Raw genomic sequence first — 27,273 nt, forward strand, 5'->3', positions numbered from 1 at the left:
CCTAGGGAGTCCCAGAAACTGAAAGAAGAAGGAAGCTCTTTCTGCACCCTCCTGCCACTAGCCTGGCCGCGACAGCAGCGACTTCCTCTTTCGAGCCCATTTAAGGCCCAATTCGGGGGGGCACCCGGAGAAGTGAGGCCGCGCGCAGCCCCGCCATGGGGGACATCTTCATCCGCCAAATCGCCCTTCTGGGCTTCGAGAAGCGCTTCGTCCCCAGCCAGCACTACGTGAGTAGTGGGAGCGCTTGGCCGGCGCGCCGGGGCAACCCGGGGCAGGTGCGCGGGCGCCACATAGCGCGGTCCCCGCGCCGCCCCCAGGGCCACCGCCTGAAACACAGGTGCTCTGGGCACCTGAGGGTGGAAGCGCGAGATCGTGGACAAAGGGCTCCCCTTCTCTGGTCCTCAGTCTGCCTGTCTGGGTCCTCAGTGAACGTGGGCCCCTTAAAAAGACGCGCGCCCTGTCGCCCTGGCTGGCTAGCCCACCTCATTCGTGGTTCTCCTGCCCCACCCAAGAGTTCCTTCTCGGCTCCCTGAACCCTTCTTGGCAGCCAGCCAGTCAAGCTTACAATCCGGGACTTGCTCCTCCGGGCAGCCCTCCCTGATCATCCCAGCGTTTAGGGAGTGATCCTCCGGAAGGAAAGGAGGGCGGGAGGCCAGTGAGTCCTCTGTCCTTCCAGACGCCCCTGGGGTCAGTTACCTGAAGGTCCAAAAAGTAACCCCTCCCGCCTCTGGGGAGCTAAGGAAGTGGCTGCCCAGACCTGGCACCCCACCACAGGGTCCTCCCAAACCCAAAGAAAGGCCAGGGAGGATCTCTGTTCTCTTTTCTCTCTCTCTCTCTTTCCCTCTCTCTGTCTCTACCCACTCCTTCCTTCTTCCCTCCCTCCTTCCCTCCCTCACCCCTTCTCTCTGAGTATAAATTTTATGAAACGTTTGAGAGTAAGTTGGAGAGGTTGTTTCTTAACCTCTAAATACTCTGGTGTGTATTTCTTAAAATCAGTGACATTCTCTCATAAAATCACATTGCAAATGTGTCAAAATCAGGAAATTAACATTGATAAAAACAATTATCCAACCCACAGACATGAACAGATTTGACCCCTTGTCCTACGTGTCCTCTGTAGTATGGGTATTTCATTCAGGTCCTGGAGCCAGTCCAAGACCACCGGTGACATTTTAGTTGTCTCGTTAGCCTGCCTTCAACTAGTTCAGTCTTGTCTTTCTCTGTCTTCTCTACTTTGACATTCTGAAGAGATGGGGCCAGTTATTTTATAGAATATCTCTCGCTTTGGTTTCCTCTGCTACTTCATTCACTGCAGGTTGTGCAGAGAGGGCAGGAATACCCCAGAAGTGATGCTATGCTCTTCTCGTTGATCCTGCCAGGTGCAGGAGACTGTGACCTGTTCCCATATTGGTGATGACAGCTTTGATTACCAAGTCCTGGACATGTCCTCCAACTTTCTCTACTGTCAGGTTACTGTTTTCCCCTTTGTAATAAGTAACTGACCTGTGGGGGATTATTTGAAGTTATGTGAATATCTTGTTCCTTATAATCCTTGATGGTTCTTACCCGAATCAAATTACTATAATGAATGCTAGAGAGTGATTTTAAAAGTCTATCATTCCTTCTGCATTTATTATTTAACATTTTACTCTAAGGCCTTTTCTTCTCCCTTATTGACCTGTCAATATGGATCCATGGATTCTGACTTGATTCAATGGGTTATAATCCATTGCTATCATAACTTACTTGGATGCTCAGATGGTCCCAGATTTGGCCAGTGGGAGCTCCTTCAGGCTGGCTCCTGTGCCTGCCATTCCCTGAGCACATTCTTACATCTGGTACGAGATGGTCCAGGTTTACTCTCCCAGCCCCCCCACCCCGGACTCAGCCATTTTGCTGAGGACCCCTGACTCTTTAGTGCGGAGTGATATTAGAACTCAAGATCTGGCCCTGGCCCGTTGGCTTAGTGGTAGAGCGTTGGCCTGGCGTGCGGAAGTGCTGGGTTCGATTCCCAGCCAGGGCACACAGGAGAAGCGCCCATCTGCTTCTCCACCCCTCCCCCTCTCCTTCCTCTCTGTCTCTCTCTTCCCCTCCCACAGCCAAGGCTCCATTGGAGCAAAGTTGGCCCGGGTGCTAAGGATAGCTCCATGGCCTCTGCCTCACGTGCTAGAATGGCTCTGGTTGCAACAGAGCAATGCCCCAGAGGGGCAGAGCATCACCCCCTGGTGGGCGTGCCGGGTGGATCCCAGTCGGGCGTATGTGGGAGTCTGTCTGACTGCCTCCCCGTTTCCAGCTTCAGAAAAATACAAAAAAAAAAAAAAAAAGAACCCAAGATCTGGAAGCTAAGTGTGCTCACTGCCACTGAGGTGCCATCACAGAAACCAGAGGACAGACGAGAAAAGAACCATTTCATATCATTCTTGCTTTTCACCATTTTACATTTGTAGCTTCTTTCTCTCCCCGTGAAAAGCCTGCCTCCCAACAACATCTGTTTATTTACTCCTTTGCTCAATTCTGCAATACACATAACCTTATTTCAGAATTACTACACCCACAGCACTATTAACGATAAACCTACAAACCTGTTAAGTCAATTCTAAGTTTTCTTTGCAGTTCTTTTGGTCCTTTTATCTTCAGATGAAGAGGAGTGAAAGTATTGTAGCTAAAAGTTACTTGGATTTTTTCTTTTTAATTTTTCTTGAATATGGTTGCTATCCATTTGATACATAAGTAATGTTGTTTCTTGTTTCCAACTTTGAAGATTAAAAAAATTCTTATCGATTTAACTTTTGGCATTTTAATTATGATGTGTCTTGGTGGGGTGTCTCTTTGGATTTGTCTTGTTTAGGACTCTCTGAGCTTCCTGGACTTGGATGTCTGTTTCCTTCACCAGGGTGGGGAATTTTTCAGTCATTATTTCTTTAAATAGGGTTTTCTGTTTTTTCTCTCTCTCCCTCTTCTCCTGCTGGGATTCCTATGATTCAAATAGCATGCTTGATGATATCCCAGAGGTCCCTTAAACTAGTCTCACTTTTTAAAAAATTCTTTATTCTTTGTGCTGTTTTGAATTGGTGATTTCCACTTCCTTGTCTTCCAGCGTGCTAACTCATTCTTCGGCATCAATTAAGTTGATGTGGATCTTTCCTAATATATTCTTCATGTCAGTTATTGTATTCTTCATTTCTGACTGGTTTGTTTTTGTGGCTTCCATCTCTTTGTTAAATTATTCACTGAGTTCATCTGTTCTTCTCCCGAATCATTGAGCGTCCTTAGAACCAGTGTTTTGAGCTCTTCCTCTGATAGATTGCTTGTCTCCGTTTCATTTAGTTCTTTTCCTGGGGTTTTTGTCTTGGTCTTTAATTTGAAACATAATTCTCTGTCTGCTACTCATTCTGGCTGTCTCTCTGTGTTTGTTTTTATGAATGAGGTAAAAGAGCAATCTCTCCTGGTCTTGAAAGCATGACCTTGTGTAGGAGCTATCCCTTTGTAGACTGCATGTGCCAGGTGTTTTTGGCAAGCCAGCTGGAGCTGAAACCTGGGGCTGGAGCATTCGGGGACCTCAGGGAGTCCTGGGGGCAAGCTTCATTGGGGCTGGGAGCTGTAGCTGCAATGAGCCCAGGGCCAAGGGAAGTCACTGGGGCAAGCTGTGCCAGGACAGGTAGGCAAGCAGATAGGAGTCGGAGTTGGAGTAGGCTTCAGTTAGGCCCCCCCACCCCAGGGGCAAGCTAAACAAGGTCCTGGAGCTGAAGCTGGAGCAGTGTGAGCCCAGGGACTGTTGCTGGAGTGGGCATGGTCTCCAGCAAGTCCAGGGCACAAGCCATCCCTGGACAGAAGTGTAGCTAGGGCAGGTGCAAAGCTGCGGAGAGTCCTGGAGGCAAGCGGGCAGGGCCACCCCGACAGGCTGCCTGGAACCTGGGGCTGGAGATGGCAGGCTGCAGAGAGTCCTGGGAACAGGCGACACTGCTGCTTTGGGCCTGGGGTGCACTTGGACGTCGTTGGCCTGCAGCTAGAGCACCTGGATCAGGAAGTGGGGCACAGTCATGCTCTGTGCTCTTCAACCCCAGAGAGAATTCCTCCAGTTCCCCACCCACTTGGCAAAGGCTCTAGGGTTAGTAAGTAGATTTCTTTCCTGTATAGCTAAGGTGTCCTTTAAACAGTGTTTTTAAGCCTGACCAGGCGGTGATGCAGTGGATAGAGCATCAGCCTAGGACACAGAGAACTCAGGTTCAAAACCCTGAGGTCACCAGCTTGAGCACTGGCTCATTTGGCTTGAATTTGGGCTCGCCAGCTTGACCATGGGATCATAGTCATTGCTGGCATGAACCCAAAGGTTGCTGGCTTGGGCTCAAGGTTGCTAGTTTGAGCAAGGGGTCACTGGCTCAGCTGAAGCACCCTGGTCAAGGCACGTATAAGAAAGCAATCAATGAACAACTAAGGAGCCACAACAAAGAATTGATGTTTCTCATCTGTCTCTCTCTCACTAAAAAAAACAAAACAAAACAAAAACCAAAATAAACCACTGTTTTTAAGCTGTGCCCCAGGGCAGGTGAGTACAAGGCCATGTGCAGTGGTGGAATTCAAATAATTTAACAACCAGTTCTCTGCCCTCATGACCATTTTAAGTATAAAAAAATGATATACCAAAAGGTAGTTTATTATTTCATGCATTTAATGCTTAAATAAGAACAATAAAAGAGGTACACAAAACTAGATTATAAGAAAGTTCAGAAATATTAATGAAAAAATATTAAATAATACCTGAAAAAACATTAAAACTGTTACTTAAGATATTTTCATATTGCTTCTTTTTTTAAATTTTATTTTATTTTTTAGTGAGAGGAGAGGAGGCAGACAGACAGACTACCACATGCACCCTGACTGGGATCCACCTGACAAGCCCACTAGGGGGTGATGCTCTGCCCATCTGGGGCCGTTGCTCTGTTGCTCAGCAGCTAAGCCATTTTATTTATTTATTTATTTATTTATTTATTTATTTTATTTTTTTTTATTTTTCTGAAGCTGGAAACAGGGAGAGACAGTCAGACAGACTCCCGCATGCGCCCGACCGGGATCCACCCGGCACGCCCACCAGGGGCGATGCTCTGCCCACCAGGGGGTGATGCTCTGCCCATCCTGGGCGTCGCCATGTTGCGACCAGAGCCACTCTAGCGCCTGAGGCAGAGGCCACAGAGCCATCCCCAGCGCCCGGGGCCATCTTTGCTCCAATGGAGCCATGGCTGTGGGAGGGGAAGAGAGAGACAGAGAAGAAAGCGTGGCGGAGGGGTGGAGAAGCAAATGGGCGCTTCTCCTGTGTGCCCTGGCCGGGAATCAAACCCGGGTCCCCCGCACGCCAGGCCGACGCTCCACTGCTGAGCCAACCGGCCAGGGCTATTTTATTTTTTTAATACCAGGGAGCCATCTTCAGCACCTGAGGCCAACTCACTTGAACCAATTGAGCCATGTCTGTGGGAGGGGAAGAGAGAGAGACAAGGAAGGAGAGAGAGAAAGGAGAGCGGTGGAGAAGCAGATGGTTGCTTCTCCTGTGTGCCCTGATCAAGGAATTGAACCCAGGGCATTCACATGCCAGGCCTATGTTCTACCACTGAGCAAACTGGCCAGGTCCGCCATATTGCTTCTTGATCAGCATCCTCACTTGCAATTTTTTTCACATATGGATGGAATGAACATTACCATGGATGTTTAGAATACAGTGTTGTGCAGATGAACGTTAAAAAAGAGTAAGGCAGGCCCTGGCCGGTTGGCTCAGTGGTAAAGCATCGGCCTGGCGTGCAGGAGTCCCGGCTTCGATTCCCGGCCAGGGGACACAGGAGAAGCGCCCATCTGCTTCTCCACCTCTCCCCCTCTCCTTCCTCTCTGTCTCTCTCTTCCCCTCCCACAGCCAAGGCTCCATTGGAGCAAAGATGGCCCAGGCACTGAGGATGGCTCTGTGGCCTCTGCCTCAGGCGCTAGAATGGCTCTGATTGCGGCAGAGCAAGGCCCTAGATGGGCAGAGCATCGCCCCCTGGTGGGCATGCCAGGTGAATCCTGGTCGGGCGCATGCGGGAGTCTGTCTGACTGCCTCCCCGTTTCCAACTTCAGAAAAATACAAAAAAAAAAAAAAGAGTAAGGCATGTAAATTTGTGATTTCCACATTGGGTGGCTGCCCAGGCACCCACCTTAGAGAGAATTCTGATTACAAGTGCTATTTTAATAACTGGTTTGCTAAACTCAATAAAAAATTAGGAATTGGTTCTGCAGATCCAGTGCGAACCAGATGAATTCCACCACTGGTCATGTGTTGGATGGGGTGCCCACCTACCTGTCTCCTGGGCTCCTGTGTGCTCTGTGTTTGCTGTGCAAAAGCTGTTTAGTAGGTCTTGAGTTCTTCCTCAGGGGAGATTGCTTTGTCTGTAAGTGTAAATTCAATGTGCTCCTGGGAGGAGGTTGCTCAGGGTCTTCCTACAGTGTGTCTTGAACTGAAGCCCCTCCGTGTTGATTTAATTTAATTTTGAAATATGTAAAATAGTCACATGTGATCAGACATCAAAACTTTATAAAAGCCTGACCAGGCAGTGGCGTAGTGGATAGAGTGTCAGACTGGGATGCGGAGGACCCAGGTTCGAGACCCCGAGGTCGCCAGCTTGAGCGCGGGCTCATCTGGTTTGAGCAAAAGCTCACCAGCTTGGACCCAAGGTCGCTGGCTCGAGCAAGGGGTTACTCCGTCTGCAGTAGCCCCCCGGTCAAGGCACATATGGGAAAGCAATCAATGAACAACTAAGGTGTTGCAATGAAAAACTAATGATTGATGCTTCTCATCTCTCTTCATTCCTGTCTGTCTGTCCCTATCTATCCCTCTCTCTCTCTCTCTCTCTCTCTCTGTCTCTGTAAAAAAAAATTAAAATAAATTAAAAAATTTTTTAAAAACTTTATAAAAATATGTTCTCAAAGACTCATTCTGGTTCATCTTTTCTATATTTCATTTTACAAAAATAAGTGTGTGTGTGTATATATATATATGAATGTTTTCTTTTTTTAAATTAAAAAAATTATTGATTGATTTTTAGAAAGAAGAAGAGAGAAAGAGATAGAGACACTGATCTGTTTCTGTATGTGCCCTGACCTGACTGAACCTGCTCCCTTTGTGTTTCGGGATAACACTCTGACCAACCATGCTATCTGGTCAGGGCTTATTATTTCTCTGTACTACACGTAGATAACAAACAAGGTGACAGTATATGTTCTATTTTTTATTTTTCTATGACATCCTGGAGTTTCTCCCTCCAAATTAATTCACTGAGTCTTTTTTTTTTAATTAAGTGAGAGTAGGGGGGTCAGAGAGACAGACTACTGTGTGTATCTTAATGGGATCCATCTGGCAAGCCCCCTATGAAACAATGCTCTGCCCATCTGGGGTGTTGCTTTGTTGTTCTGCAACTGAGCTGTTTTTAGTGCCTGAGGTAGAGGCCATAGAGCCATCGCAGTGCCCGGGGTCAACTTGCTTGAATTGATTGAGCCATGGCTGTGGGATGGGGGGGAGGAGTGGAGAAGCAGATGGTCACTTCTCTGTGTGCCCTGACTGGGAATTGAACCTGGGACAGCTAGGCTGACACTCTACCACTGAGCTAACTGGCCAGGGCCAAGTCTTTTTTTTTTTTTTTTTACATCTTTAATTATTTCATTGTGTGACTATGCCATTGTTTCTTCAAACAACCATTTAGATTTTCACTAATTTAGAATTACCTAACCATCCTGCATTGATGTTATTATGAGTAAAGCTGAACACCTCTTTATATATTTAAGGGTTACATATATACACATGTGTGTCATGAACTATTTGTTCATGCGTTTTGCTGATTTTTCTTTCAGATTTTTTGTCCTTTTTTCTTCAAATTTAAAAGCTCTTTATGCCTTAGCCAGATAGCTGTTTGTTAGAGCATCGTCCTGAAGCACAGAGGTTGCTGGTTCGATCCCTGGTCAGGACACATACAGGAACAGATTGATGTTTTCATCTCTCTCTCTCTCTCTCTCTCTCAAATCAATAAAAATAAACCCCAAAACTAAAAGTTCTTTATGCCATGGCCAGGTAGCTCAGTAGAGCATCATCCTGATATGCCAGGATGTGGGTTTGAGCCCTTGTCAGAACACATACAAGAATCAAGCAATGAATGCATGAACAAGTAGAGCAACAAATTGATCTGTCTCTCTCTCTCTCTCTCTCTCTCTGCTCCTTCCTCTTTCTCTAAAACCAATCTATAGGGCTGGCTTTAGCTCAGTTCCTTCGAGTCAAGTTTGCTTGCTAAAATCAATCAATAAATTTTAAAAATGTTTAAAAAGTTTTTCATGTATTAGAAATATTAACCCTTTATCTGTGATATGTATTGTGAATATTTTCTCCTAGTTCATCATTTGTTTTGGCTTTGCTTATGGTTATATACACAACATTTGAAAGAATTTAAAGTATTTGAAACAGCAATCTGTCACTGCCTTTTGGTTTTGAGTCAGTTAGAGTGTCCCATATACCAGTGTTTCCTTCTTGTGTTATCGACCAAAGTTGGGTCGTTTGCCCCATCACACACAGAAAGAACAGATTCTGAAACAACAAGTTTTTCACACAGAAAAGGGGTTTTTATTACTGAGGTAGCTAGATGAGGAGACCAGGAGAAAGCCCAAATCAGTCTCCTCAAATAAAGATTTGAAGCAAATTTAAAGAATTAAGGTGAGGAGGGGCTATGCATATTCATTCATTCATTCTAATTCACGGGTCTGAATGAATAGTCTTAGAACTAAGCCATTTATGGGAAGGAGTGTGAAAGATGGCACGACAGAAGAAGGTCAGTTCAATCTGGCAGAGTTTGATTGCTTAGTCCTATATGTGTCCATATTTAGTCGAGGTACCTGATCTTCCTGACTGGTGGGCCTTGAGTTTCTTCAAGGGTTGCTGATGGCACCATATGATTTCACTTATATGTGGAATCTAAAGAACAAAATAAACTAACAAACAAAATAGAAACAGACTCACAGACATGGAGGACAGACTGACAGCTGTTAGAGGGGATGGGGGGTGGTAGGTTGAGTGAAAAAGGTGAAAGGATTAAACAAAAAAAATAACTCATGGAACACAGACAACAGTGTGGTGATTACCAGAGGGAGAGGGGTGGGGGAGGTGGAGGAGGAGGGTAAAGAGAAATAAATGGTGATGGAAGGAGACCTGACTTGGGGTGGTGAACACACCATGCAGTATACAGGTGATGTGTTATAGAATTGTACACCTGAAACCTGTATAATGTTATTAATCAATATCACCCTAATAAATTCAAGTTTTTAAAAAGAGTTCTGGATGGCAAACAAGGGCACATCTGTTACTTGAATTCTGGGAACTTGGTTCTGCTGTGCTCTAGAGGTCAGGTGAGGGCCATCTGACTGCTTACTGTGCCTGCTCAAGCCGCTGGGACCGGTTTGATCCGGCTAGGACTGACTGGTGGTCTCTGGAGCACTGGGAGGCAGCTGGTGTTATCTGCTGAAGAACGGTAGAACATACTAGAGAGAAAAAAACTATTATGGTCTGGTTTCAGTCTTTGTTCCCCCCGGGCCAGCTGGTTTCAGTGTTAGGGCATTTTTGCTTGCACGTATGTGGTTTCAGTTTTTACACTTACATCTCTGATCTACTTGAACTTTATTTCTGCTGTGTGGTGTGAAAAATGACCCCAGTTTTACCCTTTCTGAAAAGACTGGTCAGTTGTTTCAACACCAATTTTTTAAAAAATCCACTTTTACTTCTGTGGTTTGGAGTGGCACTTTCATCATATCCTAAATTTCCGTATGTACTTGGTCTGTTTCTAGACTTTCTATTTTGTACTACTGTTTTTTGTTCATAGTACCACACTGCTGTTTTTTTTATTTTTTATTTTAAAGTTAAATTAAAATTTTTTTATTTGAGAGTGAGAGAGAGAGACCAAAAGGAAGAGAGTTGAGAAGCATCAACTCATAGCTGCTGCACTTTAGCTGTTCGCTGATTGGTTCCCATACGTGCCTTGATGGGGGGAGGGGGAGGATTATCTCCAGCTGAGCCAGTAGCCTCTTGTTCAAGTCAGCAGCCTTGGGCTCAAGCCAGCAACCTTAGGCTTCAAGCCAGCGACCATGGGGTCACGATCCCATGCTGAAGCAGGCGACCCTGTGTTAAAGCCAAATGAGCCTGCACTCAAGCCAGCAACCTCCAGATTTCAAACCCGGGACCTCAGCATTCCAGATCGATGCTCCATCCACTGTGCCACCGCCTGGTCAGGCTCATTTCTGTTTTTTTTTTAAAAAAGTTATTGTGATAAAATATATACACAATAAAATTTACCATCTCCACCATTTTCAAGTGTAAGTTCAGTGGAATTAAGCACATTCACATTGTTGTGCATCCACCACCACCACCACCCATCTGCAGACCTTGTTCATCACCACACACTGAGCTCCGTGCGGGTTAAACACTGACTCCCCATTCCTCCCTCCCTGATGACCACCATTTCACTTTCTGTCTCTATGAATTTGCCTGTATCCTTTTGGGTCTGCTTTATTTCACTTAGCATGTTTTCGAGGTTCATCCACATTGTCAGAATTCCCTTCCTTTTGAAGGCTGGATACATTCCATTGTATGCATATACCACATTTTGTTTATCCGGCCAACTGTTGAAGGACACTTGAGATGCTTCCACCTTTCAGCTATTGTGAATAATGCTGCTATGAGCATGGGTGTGTTCTTCAAGAACCTGCTTTCAATTCTTTTGGATGTATATCTAGAAGAGGAATTGCTGGGTTATATGGTATATGTTTAATTGTTTAAGGAATTCCCATGCTGTCTTTTATAGCTGCTGCCTCATTTTACATTTGCACCAACAGTGGACATAGGTTTTAATTTCTCCATATCCTTACTGGTACTTGTTTTCTGAGGTTTTAAAATTATTATTATTATTGATTTTAGAGAGAGAGGAAGGGAGGGAGATAGGGAGAAAGAGAAAAAAACATTGATCTGTTGTTCCATTTATTTATGCAGTCATTGGTTTATTTATTATTATTATTACTATTATTTTTTTATTTTTTTGTATTTTTCTGAAGTGAGAAGTAGGGAGGCAGAGAGACAGACTCCCGCATGCGCCTGACTGAGATCCACCGAGCAAGCCCACTAGGGGGCGATGCTCTGCTCATCTGGGGCGTTGCTCCGTTGCAACCGGAGCCATTCTAGTGCCTGAGGCAGAGGCTATGGAGCCGTCCTCAGGGCCCAAAGGAGCCTTGGCTGCAGGAGGGGAAGAGAGATAGAGAGAAAGGAGAGGGGGAAGGGTAGAGAAGGAGATGGACGCTTCTCCTCTGTGCCCTGGCCAGGAATTGAACCTGGGACTTCCGCATGCTGGGCTGACACTCTACCACTGAGCCAAGTGGCCAGGGCTATTATTTATTTATTTATTTATTTATTTTTATTTTTAGAGAGAGGAGAGAGACAGGAAGGAAGGGAGGGAGGAGAGAGAAACATCAGCCTTAGCTGGATAGCTCAATTGGTTGGAGCATTGTCTGGAAGAGCAGAAGTTACTGGTTTGATCCCTGGTCAGGGCACAGACAGCAACAGATTGGTGTCCCAGTCTCTCTCTCTCTCCCCTTTTGTCTCTTTGCTTTAAATTGCAATGAAAATTAGGCCTGACCTGTGGTGGTGCAGTGGATAAAGTGTTGACCTAGAAAGCTGAGGTCACCGGTTCAAAACCCTAGACTTACCCAGTCAAGGCACATATGGGAGTTGATGCTTCCTCCCCCATTGTGTCTTCTCTCTCTCTCTCTCTCAAATGGTAAATAAAATCTTTAAAAATTTTGCACGTCTCTTTTCCCCTCCCGCAAAATCAATAAAATAAACATTAAAAAAAAAGTTTGAGAGAGAAGCATCAACTCATAGTTGTGTCACTTTAGTTGTTCATTGATTGCTTCTCACATGTGCCTTGACCAGTGACCTCTTGCTCAAGCCAGTGACCTTGGGCTCAAGACAGTAACACTGAGCTCAAGCCAGCGACCTTGGGATCATGTCGATGATCTGGTGCTCAAGCCAGCAACCCTGTCACGCTCAAGCTGGCAAGCCTGCGCTCAAGCAGATTAGTCCGCATCCTTGCTGGCGACCTTAGGGTTTGTTTTGTTTTTTTTTCATTTTTCCGAAGCTGGAAACAGGGAGGCAATCAGACAGACTCCCGCATGCGCCCGACCGGGATCCACCCGGCATGCCCACCAGGGGGCGATGCTTTGCCCCTCTGGGGCATTGCTCTGTTGCGTCCAGAGCCATTCTAGCGCCTGAGGCAGAGGCCACAGAGCCGTCCCCAGCGCCCGGGCCATCTTTGCTTCAATGGAGCCTCGGCTGTGGGAGGGGAAGAGAGAGACAGAGAGGAAGGAGAGGGGGAGGGGTGGAGAAGCAAATGGGCGCCTCTCCTGTGTGCCCTGGCTGGGAATCGAACCCGGGACTCCTGCACGCCGGGCCGACGCTCTACCGCTGAGCCAACTGGCCAGGGCCACCTTAGGGTTTTGAACCAGGGACTTCAGCATCCCAGGTTGATGCTCTGTCTGTGCCACCATGGGTCAGGCTTTTTGGTTAAGTCTTGTATGTGCCCTTACCAGAGATTGAACCCTCAACCTTGGTACATTGGGACCATGCTCTAACTAGCTGAGCTACCCAGTCAAGGTTGTTTTCTGGTTTTTTTTTTAAAGAATAACTTTCCTAACGAGTGTCAAGCACACTTTCAATTATAAAAGTTTTATAGTCTGTTTTAATATCTGATAGGGACAGTTTCCCACATACTCTTCCTTTTTAGGGCTTTCCTAGTTATTATGATATTTTTTCTATACTTATTTATTTACATATTGTTTATGTTTGCTTTTGTACTAAAATGACAGGGTTGGGTAGTTGCCACAGAAACCAAAGAGCCTGCAAAGCCTGAAGTATTTAGTATCTGGCCCTTTACAGAAAATGTTTGTTGACCCACCCTGGTCTGATATCTGAATTAGGACACTCAGGACTAATCATGAACATTAGAATTATCTGTAGTTTATTCCAAAAGCTGCCTGAAGTTCATCATATACTTCTTCCTTTTAAACAGCTTCACTGACATAATTTACATACCAAATAGGTCACCCATTTAAAGTGTAAGATGATTTTTGGTATATTTGCCAAGTTGAACAACTATCACTGTAATCAAATTTTTAGAACATTTTTATCATCCCCAAAGAAACCTTGTATCCACTGGTAGCTATTCTTTTTATTCTCTAAGATTTTATTCTGAAATTTTTTAAACCCAGTGCTCTTCCGGAGAATGCTCCAACCAACTGAGCTACCCAGCTAAGGCTGATGCTTCTCTCTCCTCCCTCCCTCCCTTCCTGTCTCTCTCTCTCTCTCTATCTCTAAAAATAAAAAATAGCCCTGGCCACTTGGCTCAGTGGTAGAGTGTCGGCCCAGCATGTGGAAGTCCCAGGTTCAATTCCCGGCCAGGGCACACAGGAGAAGCGCCCATCTGCTTCTCCACCCTTCCCCCTCTTCTTTCTCTCTCTCTTTTCCCCTCCCACAAAGTTTAAAGAATTTTACAAATGAAATGAAATAAAAACAACCACCTTCCAAAAAACCAAGCACTCATAACCCACTACCTAGACTTTATCTACCATTAACATTTTCCTATACTTGTTTAATCACACATCTATTTAATTTTTGTTGCAGTTTAGAAAAATTTTTAAAGATTTTATTTACCACTTGAGAGAGAGAGAGAGAGAGAGAGAAAGAGAGAGAGAAGACACAATGGGGGAGGAGCAGGAAGCATCAACTCCCATATGTGCCTTGACTGGGTAAGTCTAGGGTTTTGAACCGGTGACCTCAGCTTTCCAGGTCGACACTTTATCCACTGCACCACTACAGGTCAGGCCTAATTTTTGTTGCAATTTAAAGCAAAATTGCAAAAATCAGTATACTTTGCCTTATATACTTCAGCTTGCATAGGCTAGAGTTCTGTATTCCTTTGTAGTTTTATTTTTTTAATGTAAAACTTACCTAAAATGAACTCCATACATCTTAGTGACACATTTGCTGAGTTGTGACAGTGCATGTCCCCGTGTAACCCAAACTCTCTTCAATATATAAAGCATTGTCGTCACTCCCAAACGTTCCCTCGTGCCCCAGTCATCCCTCTCCTACCCCCAGAAGCAACCGTTGTTCTGATTGGCTTCCACCTGACATCAGTGCACCTGCTGTAGAACATCCGGGTATGGAATCCTACAGTGTGGAGCTCTCAGTGTTCCGCTTCTCTAACCAATGCTTTGGGGAGTCATCCATGTGGCTGCATCTATCAGCAATTTGTTCTTTCTTGTGGCTGATTGGTATTCTCCTAGCTATTTTTGTAGGTTTATTTTTCTTTACCGAGGTCTTTTTAATTTTTTAAAAAAATAATGGCTTTATTGAGATACATATAATTCCTATACCATACAGTACACCTAGATAAAGTGTACAATTCAATGTTTTTTTAAAAAATTTTTTTTAAATTCATTTCAGAGAGGGAAGACAGAGAAAGAGAGAGAGAAGGGGGGAGGAGCTGGAAGCATCAACTCCCATATGTGCCTTGACCAGGCAAACCCAGGGATTCGAACCAGCGACCTCAGTATTCCTGGTTGATGCTTTATCTGCTGCGCCACCACAGGTCAGGCAATTTAATGGTTTTTAGTATATTCACAGAGTTGCACATCGTTATGACAATCAATTTTAGAAGATGTTCATCACCCCCAAAGTACCCCTACACCTGTTAGTGGTTATTCCTCATTCTTCCCCCCATCTCCCCCCACACACACACCCAGCCATCCCACTACCTGGCAATCACTAATCTTCTTTCTGTCTTTATAGACTTGTTTATTCTGGACATTCTGTATACATGGAACCACACAATACCTTACTGAGTTCTTGTATTGTTAGGGCCCAGCCTTTTCTGTATCTTATCTCCTGTAACTCTGTCAGAACCTAAGGTGAGGTTCTGCTTTTATCTCCAATAACAGCTGAGGAATTTGAGTTACTATGAGAAGCTGATCATCTTGTCTTGGGTCCCAAAGCTGGAGAGTGGCATGAAGTCGGTGACCTTTCTGTGGCCCAGGTTGCTCCAAAGAGGGCTCCACCCCCAGTTCCTTAGGCCACCACCAAGGGGTGGGGGGCTTCCCAGGTGCATAGCAAGGCCCTGTTGGAAGCTGAACTAGGCCCTCCCACCCCCAGGTATACATGTTCCTTGTGAAGTGGCAGGACCTGTCTGAGAAGGTGGTCTACCGGCGGTTCACCGAGATCTATGAGTTCCATGTAAGTGCCTGATGGGCAGGGGGTCACGGAGGGGACACCACGCCTGGTCCCAGCTCAGCCTTTTGGGGAGGAGAGCAACCCAGGTGCTGGCTGGGAGCTGAGGAACCTAGAATCTGCCCCTACCAGCCCACAATTAAGGGGGCATCTTTTAAACTTTAAGAAGTTTACATTTTATTTATTTATTTTTGTATTTTTCTGAAGTGAGAAGTAGGGAGGCAAACGCAGACTCCCCATGTGCCTGACTGGAATCCACCCGGCATGCCCACCAGGGGGCAATGCTCTGCCCATCTGGGGCATTGCTCCGTTGCAACCAGAGCCATTCTAGCACTTAAGGTGGAGGCCATGGAGCCATCCTCAGCGCCCAGGCCAACTTTGCTCCAATGGAGCCTTGGCTGCAGGAGGGGAAGAGAGAGACAGAGAGGAAGGAGAGGGGGAGGGGTGGAGAAGCAGATGTTTGCTCCTGTGTGCCCTGGTTGGCAATCGAACCCCGGACTTACACACACTGGGCTGACGCTCTACCGCTGAGCCAACTGGCCAGGGCCTCTTAATATATTTTTAATTGTGGTAAAATATGCGTAACATAAATTTACCATTTTAACCATTTTAAGTGTACAACTCAGTGGCATTAAGTCCATTCACAATGTCGTGCGACAATCATGATCATCCGTCTCCAAAGTGTTTTCATTTTCCCATACAGAAACTCTATACCCATTCAACACAAATTCAAGGGGGCATTCGTCAGGGACACATTTGCTCTGTCCCCGGCGGCAGACAGCCTGGCCAGTGTCATTACCAGTGTTGTCATCCCAGGAGCTGGCACCTTCACTCCTGGTCCATGGCCTGATGAGGACTGCTGGTGGGTCAGAAGGAGGGCTGATAATCCCAACACCCAAGACACCGGGTCCTTTGTGGGTGCCTGCTGCCACCATGTTTTACACGAGCAAATCTCAGAGGGCCCCCACACCAGCGAGTGGTTGGACAGAATTGGGGGTGTTTCCTGGAGGGTCATGGTGTGCAGAGCTCAGCGGCCTGGGCCTAGTCTGAGACAGGTCCGGCAAATGGAGGGTACACAAAAGCCAGATGGGTCCCTCAGGAGCCCATTCCACATGGAGGGTCCTCCTTAACTAGGCGGGAGTCCTGGACTGTGTGGCTTCCTGCATTTCTCTTGTGAGAAAAATTTAAAGCGAAATGCAGATAAATGCAAAGATGACTAACCAGTCCCACACACCCAGCACCTGGCATCACAACTGCTGTCACTTTGTTGTTTGTTTCAAGGGTTTTTTAAGATAAGAAAAATAAAATGTTACAAAGGAAGTGGAAGGCTTCCTTCATCCCATACTTCGTCCCAGCTCCTACCCTGGGTGACTGCACATACACGCACACACACACACACACACACACACACACACAACACACACACAGCTCTAGAACAATATGCAGTACTGTTGAGTGCATCTTCTATAGTCTAGATAAAAGCCATCAGTATGCCACTGGCTTCCTTCTCTGTCTCATTGCCATCACTAGGCTATGTTTTTGAGACCTGCCCTTGCTGATAGGTGTGTGGCTCCATCTCACCTCTTTAAAGGGTTCTGGGTTATTCCACTGTAGGATTATCCCCTTTTATTAATTGGTGGATTCATTCATTCAACAAATATTTATTGAGCATCTATTAAGTGCCAGGCATGCTCTATTTGGTGAACAGGAAGCACTGCTGAAGGTGACGAGGGTATAAACAACAGATGTAAATCCTTGCCTGACCTTGTAGACCTTAAGTTTTAGTGGAGGAGTCAGGATAACGGATCAAAAAATGAGTAATTTGTATAGTCTGTTAGATGATCATTAAAACTAGGGAGAGAGGCCCTGGCCGATTGGCTCAGTGGTAGAGCGTCGGCCTGGCATGCAGGAGTCCCGAGTTCGATTCCTGGCCAGGGCACACAGGAGAAGTGCCCATCTGCTTCTCTACCCCTCCCCCTCTCTTTCCTCTCTGTCTCTCTCTTCCCCTCCCGCAGCCAAGGCTCCATTGGAGCAAAGTTGGCCCAGGTGCTGAGGATGGCTCTATGGCCTCTGCCTCAGGCGCTAGAATGGCTCTGGTTGCAACAGAGCAATGCCCCAGATGGGCGGAGCATCACCCCCTGGTGGGCGTGCCGGGTGGATCCCGGTCGGGCACATGCGGGAGTCTGTTTGACTGCCTCCCCGTTTCCAACTTCAGAAAAATACAAAAAAAAAATTAGTACAAATAAATGTTTTTACACAGAAAAATAAATAAATAAATAAATAAATAAATAAATAAATAAATAAATAAAACTAGGTAGAAAAATAAAGTGGGGAAGGGGAAGGGGAGGCCTGGGTGGGGCAGGAGGGCTATTGTCAAGGATAAGACTTTACTGAGGCAATGATATCTGAGCAAAGACTTAAAGAAGGGGAAAGAGAAAAAGAGAGTGCCATTGATATATGTAGGGGAGGAATGGGAATAGCAAGTGCAAAGGCCCTGGGGCAGGAGTGGGCCTGGAGTATTCAAGGTTGGTTAGGGCAGAGTGAACAAGGGGGAAAATGGTGGCAGAAGGGATGAGTGAGGTGGGCAGGCCCAGGTCTAGTGCACCAGCATGAGGACCAGCATGAGGCCTTTGACTTTCACTCTGAGTGAGGGACAGGCAGAGAATGTTCTGAGCAGGGGAGGGACAGAATATAATTAAGGTTTGTTTTTATTTTTAGTGTGCATGCATGTGAGAGGGAGAAAGAGAGAGAGAGAAAGAATGAGCAAGAGATAGAGAGGGGAGGGACAAGACAGACAGACAGGAAGGGAGAGAGATGAGAAGCATCAACATGTAGTTGTAGCGCTATACTTGTTCATTGATTGCTTCTCATATGTGCCATGATGAGGGGGTGGGGGACTCAAGCCTAGCCAGTGACCCCTTGGTCAAGCCAGCGACATTGGACTCAAGCCAGTGACAACGGGATCGTGTCTATGATCCCGTGCTAAAGCCGGATGAGAATGAGCCCGCGCTAAAGCTGGATGAGTCCACGCTCAAGCCGGTGACCTCAGGGTTTCAAACCTGGGTCCTCGGTGTCCCGGGTTGATGCTCTATCCACTGTGCTACCAGCTGGCCAGGTCAATTTAGGTTTTAAGAGGATCCTTTTGGAAGTTGGATTGAGGACAGGCAAGGGTGGAAGGGGGGAGTGACATAGATTGTAAAATCCAGGACTGGTGGAAGCTCTGACCAGGGTGCTGGCAGTGGGGGTAGTGAGAAAGGTCAGATTCTGGATAAGTATTTGGAGTAGAAGCGAAAGGATTTGCTGGTGGTGGAGTATGAGGTGGGAGAGGAGAGAGAGAGAGGAAGTGAGGACGCCGGCGGAAGTTTGTAGCCCGAGCGATCAGAAGGGTATTTAGGTTGTTTCCAATGTTGTGCTTTTACAGTGTTGTAATGAAAAGATACGTATTTCTCCACATCTTCTTTTCTGTCTAGAAAACCTTAAAGGAAATGTTTCCTATAGAGGCGGGGGACATCAACCCAGAGAACAGGATCATCCCCCATCTGCCAGGTGAGGGCCTGAGTCACATGGGTGGGGTCACCTGTCCTGGCTCCCCTCATCTGCCCTCCAAGCTGTCCCCTCCTTCCCCACCCCTTCTTGGACTTGACCTTGAGAACGTGCTCACTGGTTCTCTGGTGCCCCTCCTTGATCTGGTCAGCACCGAGGTGGTTTGACGGGCAGCGGACAGCCGAGAGCCGCCAGGGCACGCTCACTGAGTACTACAACACGCTGATGGGCCTGCCGGTCAAGATCTCCCGCTGCCCACACCTCCTTGACTTCTTCAAGGTGCGCCCCGATGACCTCAAGCTCCCCACGGACAGCCAGTGAGTGGCCTCCTTGTCTTGTTCTGAGGCAGGTGGGAGAGGATATGGAGTGCTGAACCCCACCCTAGACGGGGACAGGACTTTCCTCACGTTACAGATGAGGAGGCTGAAGCTCAGCGAGGGAAAAAGACTTGCCAAAGTCACACAGCCAGAAAGAGAAGGAGGCGAGATTCCAACTCTGCCCTGTGTGATCTGCAACCACTCAGCATCCTTTCCAAGTCTCCACTTAGACCCCACTGAGCCTCACAGCTCCCAGAGGCACTGGGGTGGGGGTGGATTTGAAAGCCTCTGAAAGCAGTTTACTCACATATGATAGGGTGGTGTGGGCCAGGTGCAGTCCCGGATGCTATAGAGAGCGCGTACACATGGTGAAGTGCGATGATGTGTGAGGTCGGTGGCCTCTGCTAAACACATCTCAGGCCCCTGGCTCCCTTTTGTCACCTCATTCTCTGCCTGTCCCTGCCTCTGCCCCTGCCCCTGCCCCAGGGGTCTCCTGTCCTCTGGGTCCTGCACGGAAATGATCTGAGAGGCTGAGTGAGATCTCAGAGGAACAGATTGGCAATGTCCCTGTCTCTGACCCTCTCTGGTCACTGAGTATGGAGGGAGACTGGGGGACAGGGCTGCCATAGACCACTGCTCCAGTGCTTACTGAGCCCTGAACACAGCCCTGCAGGGAAGGGTAGCTCCATCCAGGGCTGGGGGTGCCCACTTCCCACTGGCTGCTCTTTCTGGGCTCCAGAAGAAGGGAGCTGGTCCAGGAACTGACAGGAGCCCTTCCCAGACCCAGTGTGTCTCTATCGGGCTGACTCAGGAGGCTCTTGCTGGCTGTGTCAGCTGGTGCCTTCTCCGTGGGATCCCCGCCTCAGGCTGGCCAAACAGCCACCCGTAATCCCCAGTGCCCTTTCTGGCCAGTCCAGTCGCTACCTTCTCTCTGCAGAGGCCCCCAATTCCCACACTCCTTTCACTTGTGGAAGCTCTGTAGGTCCACCAGAGCATCCCACTCCCCCGTGGGGAGCTGGGTGTCTAACCCAGATTGTTCTCTCCTGTAGGGTGAAAAAGCCAGAGACATATCTGGTGTCCAAGGATGGCAAGACTAACGCTGCTGCAGGTGAGGGGGCTGGCGGCAGCCAGTGCGGGCCACCCTAAGGGGACATGATCAGGGACCTGAGCTGGGGAGGTACAGGGAAAAGAGCAGGGGGTGAGAGCAGATGTGAAGAGTGTTGATGGCTACACGAACGGGATCTTTGGGCCTCACTGGTCAGCGAAGGGAGTTCTGTAGAAATGCAGGCATTCGCCTTGCCTCCGAGGCTACAGAGCCCAGCACAGATGCTGCGGGATCTTGACTGGGCCCTGACTGTCCTCCCCACACTGCAGGTCACCCTCTCTCTGAGTGTGCGCCCTGGGCGGCTTTGGAGGCAAAGGTGGCCTTCAGGGGTGACACAGAAGTGTCTCATCCAACTCTGGCTGCCATAACAGTACCACAGGCTGGGCAGCTTGAAGAACAAATATTTATTTCTCCAAGTTCTGGAGCCTGGAAGTCTGAGATCAGGGTTTGAGAGTTGGTTTCTGCTGAGGCCCCTCCCCTCGGCAGATGGCTCCCTTCTTGCTGCATCCTCACACGGCTCCCTTCTTGCTGCATCCTCACACGGCCTCTCCTCTGTGCACACTCAGCCCTGGTGTCTCCCCCTTTTCTTATAATAAGGACACCGGTCCTACTGGGTCAGGGCTCCATCTTTATGATCTTGCTTAACCTTCATCACTCCCTTAAAGGTTCTACAAATACAATAGATTCGAGAGTACTGGGGATAAAGGCTTCGGTGTATGAATTTGGGATGGGGGCGGGGCACAGTTCAGCCTGTAACACGGCGACAGCAGCAGCGTCACCTGGGGGCTGGTTGAAAATGCAGACTCTCTGGTCTCACCACAGACCTATGTGATCAGACACTCATTTCAGCTTGAGCCCTGGGTGATTTCTGTGCACATTAAAATTAAGGGGGACTGCTTGCTACCTCATCAAATGAGAAAGGGAGCACAGGTGAAGTGTGCGACTAGCGTCTGTAACACGCTAGGTGCTCGCTAAATGCAGGGCTGCCGTTTCTCAGTCTGCAGGGTTCATCCACCTGCAGCATGCCAGGAGCAGGGTGGGGATGGAATGCCAGTGCCAGTTTTGGTGGCCTCCACAGGGGACCACAAAGAGAGCCAGGAAGAGGTGGCCATGCCTACCACATCCACTCACCCTGTCTTCCCTCTGCCCAGACATCACGGGCCCCATCATCCTGCAGACGTACCGGGCCATCGCTGACTATGGAAAGAGCTCGGACTCTGAGATGGCTCTGGCCACGGGCGATGTGGTGGATGTCGTGGAGAAGAGCGAGAGCGGTCAGCCTCCTGCCCTGCCTGGACCTCCGTCCCCTGCTGCTTGTGCCCATGGCCACAAGCCCCTACCAAGGCTCTGCCCCTCAAGCAGCCTTGGGCCTCTTTCCCGCCTGGCCCTGGGGCCCTGACTGTCCTCCTCACACTGCAGGTCACCCTCTCTCTGAGTGTGCGCCCTGGGCGGCTGTGGATATCTGCACACATAGTGCAGGGTTCACTGTGCACCTCCGGGGCTCATATCCGGGTGGGCAGGCCGAATTCTCATCATGTGTGTGAGGATAGTTCCAAGCTGTGATTCTGTGGCCGCGCGCGTGTGTGTGTGTGTATTTGGGTGTGAAGTGTGGTGAAAGTTACATTTCTGAATTTGAGCGTTGGATGTCTGTGTGTCTGTCAGAGTGTCCTCGCCACTTTGATGGCTGAGGGAGGCTGCCAGGCCCAACCTTAATTCTGCCTCACACCCCGGGCACAGGCTGGTGGTTCTGCCAAATGAAGACAAAGCGAGGCTGGGTCCCAGCCTCCTACCTGGAGCCCCTGGACAGTCCCGATGAGCCAGAGGACCCAGAGCCCAACTATGCAGGTGGTACCCCCTATCCTCCACGGCCATGGGGGTGTGGGAGGGGCCTGGGAATATTGAACCAGAAGTGACTCCTTTGGGGTTGGGCGTGATGGAGACTGGACAGAAAGAGAGTCAGGGCTGAGACCCCACAGCTTGGATTGGGGCTTTGGTAGAAGGTGGGCAGGGCAGGGAACCAACCAGGAGGAGGAATAGAGGTGATGAGGTCAGCCTGGGATACTGGATGGAAGAAGGCTGGGGCCAGGTTCAGTGGGAAGCTGAATGGTGAGTATTCCTAGTGAGCCCTCCTCAGGAAGGAGGGCTGCCTGTAGGAGGGAGTATCATTGCTGACTAGAGGGAAAAACTGGCAGCCCCTGGGCTGGATGGGGCCCTTGTGGAGTTTGAAAAAAAAAATTAGAATTGGTTACCTATATTTTAAAATGGAGAGATTTCACAATTTTATGTGGACTCATTGCTCCTCTTTGAAAAACGGGAAAATGTGTGTAAACTGGGCCTGCAGTCCCAAAGGCCTCCAATGGCTGGAGCCAACTTCAGAGCCACTCCTCTATGTAGGTGCCTGACCAGGGCTTGAAGTCATGGGAGCTCCTGGCCGCTGGTGTGGATTGTGGTGGGTGGGAGTGGGCAAACTCTCCTGGGTGGAGAGGGTAGACAGGGCAGATCTCCAGGATGCCCAGATAAGTGTCTGGGAGAAACCTGCAGAAGGGGACCAAGAAAGACCAGCTGGAGGAAGCCCAGGGCCAGAGAGGAGAGGAGGGGTGCTGAGTCCTGTGCTGGGCAGAGCCTCACACCATGCTTCTCCCTCTCACTGTGGACCAGGTGAACCCTACGTCACCATCAAAGCCTACACTTCTATATTAGAGGATGAAATCTCCCTCAAGGAGGGCGAAACCATTGAAGTCATTCATAAGCTCTTGGACGGCTGGTGGGTCATCAGGTAGGAGAGCATCCCTCCCACCCACTGCATCCGTCCAGGCCCGGGACAGGGCCTGATCGGGCTCATGGCTGACTTGGTGCTGAGTTGGTACTAACTGGGCTTTGTGACACTGGGTAAGCTACAGCTTCTCTCTGAGCTCAGTTTCCATTATGGTAGATGAATGATAATCCCACCCTACATGTAACTTGTACTGTGTCCTCATCACTTTTTTTTCTTTCTTTTTTCCAAGTGAGGGAAGATAGTGAGACAAACTCCCACATGTACCCTAACTGGGATTCACCTGGCAACCCCTGTCTGGGGCCGATGCTCAATCAAGCTATTTTTAGTGCCTGAGGCTGATGCTCTCAGACCAATAAGCTATCCTCAGAGCCCAGGCGTGATGCTGGAACCAACTGAGTGACTGCTGTGGGAGAAGAGGGAGAGAACGGGAGAGGGACAGGGAGAGAAGCAGATGATTGCTTCTCCTGTGTGTCCTGACTGGGAATGGAACCTGGAATGTCCATACGCTGGACATACTCTAACCACTTAGCCAGCTGGCCAGGGCCACATTTTTCCTTTATAATTTGGGGTCACTTGCTCTGACCAGTCCATCAGTTATCCCTTCTCCAGCAACACAACTAAGTTTTGTAGTAATTGTCATGTTTGATAGCTGGTAGATCAGACCCACTATCTCTTTTCCTTTTAAATATTTCACTGCAATTCCATCCTAATTTTCCCTCCAGTTCTGGGGAAAGGAGAGCCACCGGGTCTCCCCAGGTTCTTGTACATGCTTTCAGAGCCTTGGGTTAGCAGGGCCAGCCCATGACTCCAGCGGACTCATGGACACAACACCGTCCTCAGCACGGCCTCAGGCTGGAGGCTTTGAGATGCTGTTTCTCAATTTTTTAGACCCAGACTTACTTAACTTCTATTATGTACCCCTGAGAATCTGCTTGTGATTCTTCCCCAAACCAAGAAGAATTAGTTTTACTGAGCGAAGTTTGGATCATGTAAAGTTTTTTCACTCCCAAATATAATAGTGAGAATGGGGTAAAAAATTTTTTTCGACAAATGGTGCTGGAACTGGGTATCCATATGGAAAAAAACAAACCTAGACCCCTGTACCTCACACCATATGGGATGGATCACAGGGTTTTTGTTTTTGTTTTGTGTTTAAAATTTTAAAAATGTACTCATTTTAGGGGAAAGAGAAAGAGTAAGAGAGAGAGAGAGAGAAGTGGGGGAGGAGCAGGAAGCATCAACTCCCATAAGTGCTTTGACCAGGCAAGCCGAGGGTTTTGAACTGTGACCTCAGTGTTTCAGGTCCATGCTTTATCCCCTGGGCCACCATAGGTCAGGCTTGGATCACAGATTTTATTTACCAAGCACAAAAACCAAACTTAAAAGGTTTTGGAAGAAAGCATAGGAGAACTTGGTAAGTGGAGTTGGGAAAAGTTTTCTTAGTATACAAAGGCAATCATCATAAAAGAAAAACTAACAAATACAATATTGCAGAAGTTTTATAGCAAATGCACGTCCCTGGGGAGATTTGGATCTGCTAATTTCTTCCCCTTCCCAATGTCACAGCTTGTAAGCCCTGTGTTGCACAGATGAGGAAACTGAGGCCCAGAGGGGCAGGGTCTGGTGTTGGCCAGTTCCGTGTTTGCACCCTCCCAGCTGCCTTGAAGCCAACTGTCTAGAGGGAGCCCTGACCTTCCCACTGCCCGGGCTTCTGTGTTGCAGGAAAGACGATGTCACGGGCTACTTCCCGTCCATGTACCTGCAGAAGGCAGGGCAAGACATAGGCCAGGCCCAACGCCAGATCAAGAGCCGTGGGGCGCCGCCCCGCAGGTGAGTCCTCGGGGCTGGGGGGACTGGGCAGGGCTGAGGAAGGTGTACCACGGTTCCCCTTGTCGGTCCTGAGTTGGCAGGATTGCAGCAGGGGGTAAGGGCTCCGAACCTGCCTAGAAGGCAGCACCCTCACCAGGTCAAGAGTCTGGACATACCCCCCCTCCCCCGCGCCACGGCGCTGACACCCGGGCGGGATGGGGAGGGGGACTAGAAAAGCAGGTGTGAGGTGGCGGTGGAGGCGCTGATGCCCAGAGTCTTTGGGGATGGTCCGTGAGGTCTGTGCAGTCCGGAGGGCTTCCTGGGGAGGGGCCGGCTGAAAGCTGGTGAGGGGCGTGGGAATGGACCTGGGCTGTGCGGCACTGCAAGGGTCCGCGTCGGTGAAGGGCAGCCGCATCCAAGCTGTGGCGGATCTCCCCTTCCCCACCTCCCCCGGTCTCTCCCCACTCCATCGGGTCAGTGGTTGGACCCCAGGGGTGCCCATGCGAGTCCGTGCGGCCAGGGACGCGGCCGTTCGATGACCAACGTCCCTGTCCCGCCGGGCCCAGGTCGTCCATCCGCAACGCGCACAGCATCCACCAGCGATCGCGAAAGCGCCTCAGCCAGGACACCTACCGGCGCAACAGCGTCCGCTTTTTGCAGCAGCGCCGCCGCCAGGGGCGGCCGGGGCCGCAGAGCGCAGGGAGCATGTTGAGTGAGTGCGGGGCTGGCCTGAGGCGGGGCGGGGAGCCGGGACTGGGGACGCGGGCTGGAGGCGGGGCCTCTTACACGGCCGCGCGGTCTGCCCGCAGAAGAAGAGCCGCAGACGGACCGCTCGAAGCCGCAGCCGGCGGTGCCCCCGCGGCCCAGCACGGACCTCATCCTGCACCGCTGCAGCGAGAGCACCAAGCGGAAGCTGACGCCCTCTGCTTGAGGCCCGGCCGCCGCCCCTCCGTGGCGCTCTGGCCCCTCCGTTCCCTCCCGCCCGGATGCCTGTATATTTGTAATTAAAGCCCCTGAGGCCCGAATGCTTAGTTACCCGCCCTCAATAAATGTTGCTTGGAGTGGACAGAGGCTCCGTAGAGATGCCGGGGGTGCTGTGCTATAATTAGGAAAGGCTGTGAGCTCTGCTGGTGGGGGGAAGTTGCAAGAGCCGAGGTCCGGTTGCATACTGCCCTTGCCTTGGCCAAGATCAAGTTTGCACAAGGCCAAACAAATGCAAGAGGAACTCCTGGCCCCGCTGGCCGTTTTGGTCAGAACCTGCTTGCTCAAACTCTGGCAGAACAGTCTTAAACAAGGGATGGACACAGGGCAGTCAGAGCAATGCATGGCTTTGTGTGCGCACATTAGTTGACAAAAAATAGATAAAACTGTAATTTAGGTATAGGGAGGAGGCACCTCTGATTATTTACTGAGAGCCTGCTCCGCTAGGAGGCTGTGCCACCAGAAAACAAATATTCAGATGAACAGAACCTAACCACTCACCCCCCAACCCATTACTGCCAGCCCATGACTCAAAGGCTTTACTGGTGGGTCTTTCCCAAAACGCACACTCTAAGGTGCACATTGGAGCTGCAAATCTTGCAAAAGATTCAGCTTGTCACGAAGGTCATGGGGGCATGAGGAGGAACTCCTCCTCTGGGGAAATGGCTGCCTGAAAACAGGCAAAGCTGGCTCCCTTAGAGACCAGAGAAGATGGGCAAGGGGACAGACCTTCTCAAGAGAAAAACTGACCATCAGACCATTGAGAGAGGCCTTGAGAAAAGCACTGGGCCCTTAGATCCTGTTGCTTTTTGCAGACCCGTTTGCTGGAAAAATCCAGTATCAAGAACTGTCAGGCAAAGCTTAACCACAGGCCACTCCAACCTTTTTTGCTTGTTCAGATGCAATTTTAACTTTAAGAAATTAAATACAGTATAAGATAAAATACTTATTTTCAAAACTTTTAGTTTCATTTCTTTTTCAAGGTAAAGTCCTTTTCCCCACGTTTTTCTGCATTTCCGGTTCCCTGCAGGTGTTGTGCTGGCCCCACCACAGCATGCTGGCGTGGAGGCCTTGGTGGCCTGGCGGGTGTGCCGAGGTCAGGAGGGCACTCCCGCAGGCCTCTGCCAGGCACAGGGAAGCTGACGGGAAGCCGCCTGTGGGCCTGCAGCAGGTGCCGGGGTCTGAGTTAGTCCTGCGTGCACTATCTATCTGTGCAGCCAGGTTTCCTAAGTCCTAGCATAGTGCTGGGCTCCTTACATTGTCTCTGGTTCTGGAAACAGACCTGTCGGGGAGGTGCTTTATGGATGAGGAAACCAAAGCTTAGGTAAAAATAGGGCAAGTAGGTGGCAGAGCTGGGAGGTGGATCCAGGCTTTCTTTTTTCTGATTCCAAAGCCCTACTGGACCCACTACATTATC

The 27,273-nt window shown here is 49.0% G+C and overlaps 1 protein-coding gene across 2 annotated transcripts; it reads left to right on the top strand.

Annotated features, from left to right (window-relative positions):
* NCF1 (neutrophil cytosolic factor 1) lies at positions 1–26,781 on the top strand. Of its 2 annotated transcripts, XM_066379959.1 has the most exons (12): positions 1–231; positions 1,386–1,469; positions 15,251–15,331; positions 18,796–18,871; positions 19,020–19,185; positions 20,235–20,293; positions 21,442–21,564; positions 22,028–22,135; positions 22,949–23,066; positions 24,789–24,896; positions 25,442–25,587; positions 25,685–26,781. In XM_066379959.1, exons 2-12 carry the CDS (start codon positions 1,443–1,445, stop codon positions 25,804–25,806), a joined length of 1,134 nt encoding a protein of 377 aa, XP_066236056.1. In that variant the 5' UTR covers positions 1–231; positions 1,386–1,442; the 3' UTR covers positions 25,807–26,781. The 2 variants fall into 2 exon arrangements, with proteins under 2 accessions (XP_066236056.1, XP_066236055.1); XM_066379958.1 differs by lacking the exon at positions 1,386–1,469 and having other exon boundaries at positions 2–227.
* The last annotated feature ends 492 nt before the right edge of the window (positions 26,782–27,273 follow it).

The sequence above is a fragment of the Saccopteryx leptura genome, chromosome 4 (assembly GCF_036850995.1).
Source record: "Saccopteryx leptura isolate mSacLep1 chromosome 4, mSacLep1_pri_phased_curated, whole genome shotgun sequence".
Taxonomy (NCBI): domain Eukaryota; kingdom Metazoa; phylum Chordata; class Mammalia; order Chiroptera; family Emballonuridae; genus Saccopteryx; species Saccopteryx leptura.

Bases quoted from the DNA above. Each gene is read 5' to 3' on its own strand.
- NCF1 (XM_066379958.1), top strand. From the start codon at position 156: ATGGGGGACATCTTCATCCGCCAAATCGCCCTTCTGGGCTTCGAGAAG. The intron at 228-15,250 runs GTGAGTAGTGGG...TCCCACCCCCAG, and splicing joins TCGTCCCCAGCCAGCACTAC to GTATACATGTTCCTTGTGAA. The intron at 25,588-25,684 runs GTGAGTGCGGGG...GTCTGCCCGCAG, and splicing joins GAGCGCAGGGAGCATGTTGA to AAGAAGAGCCGCAGACGGAC.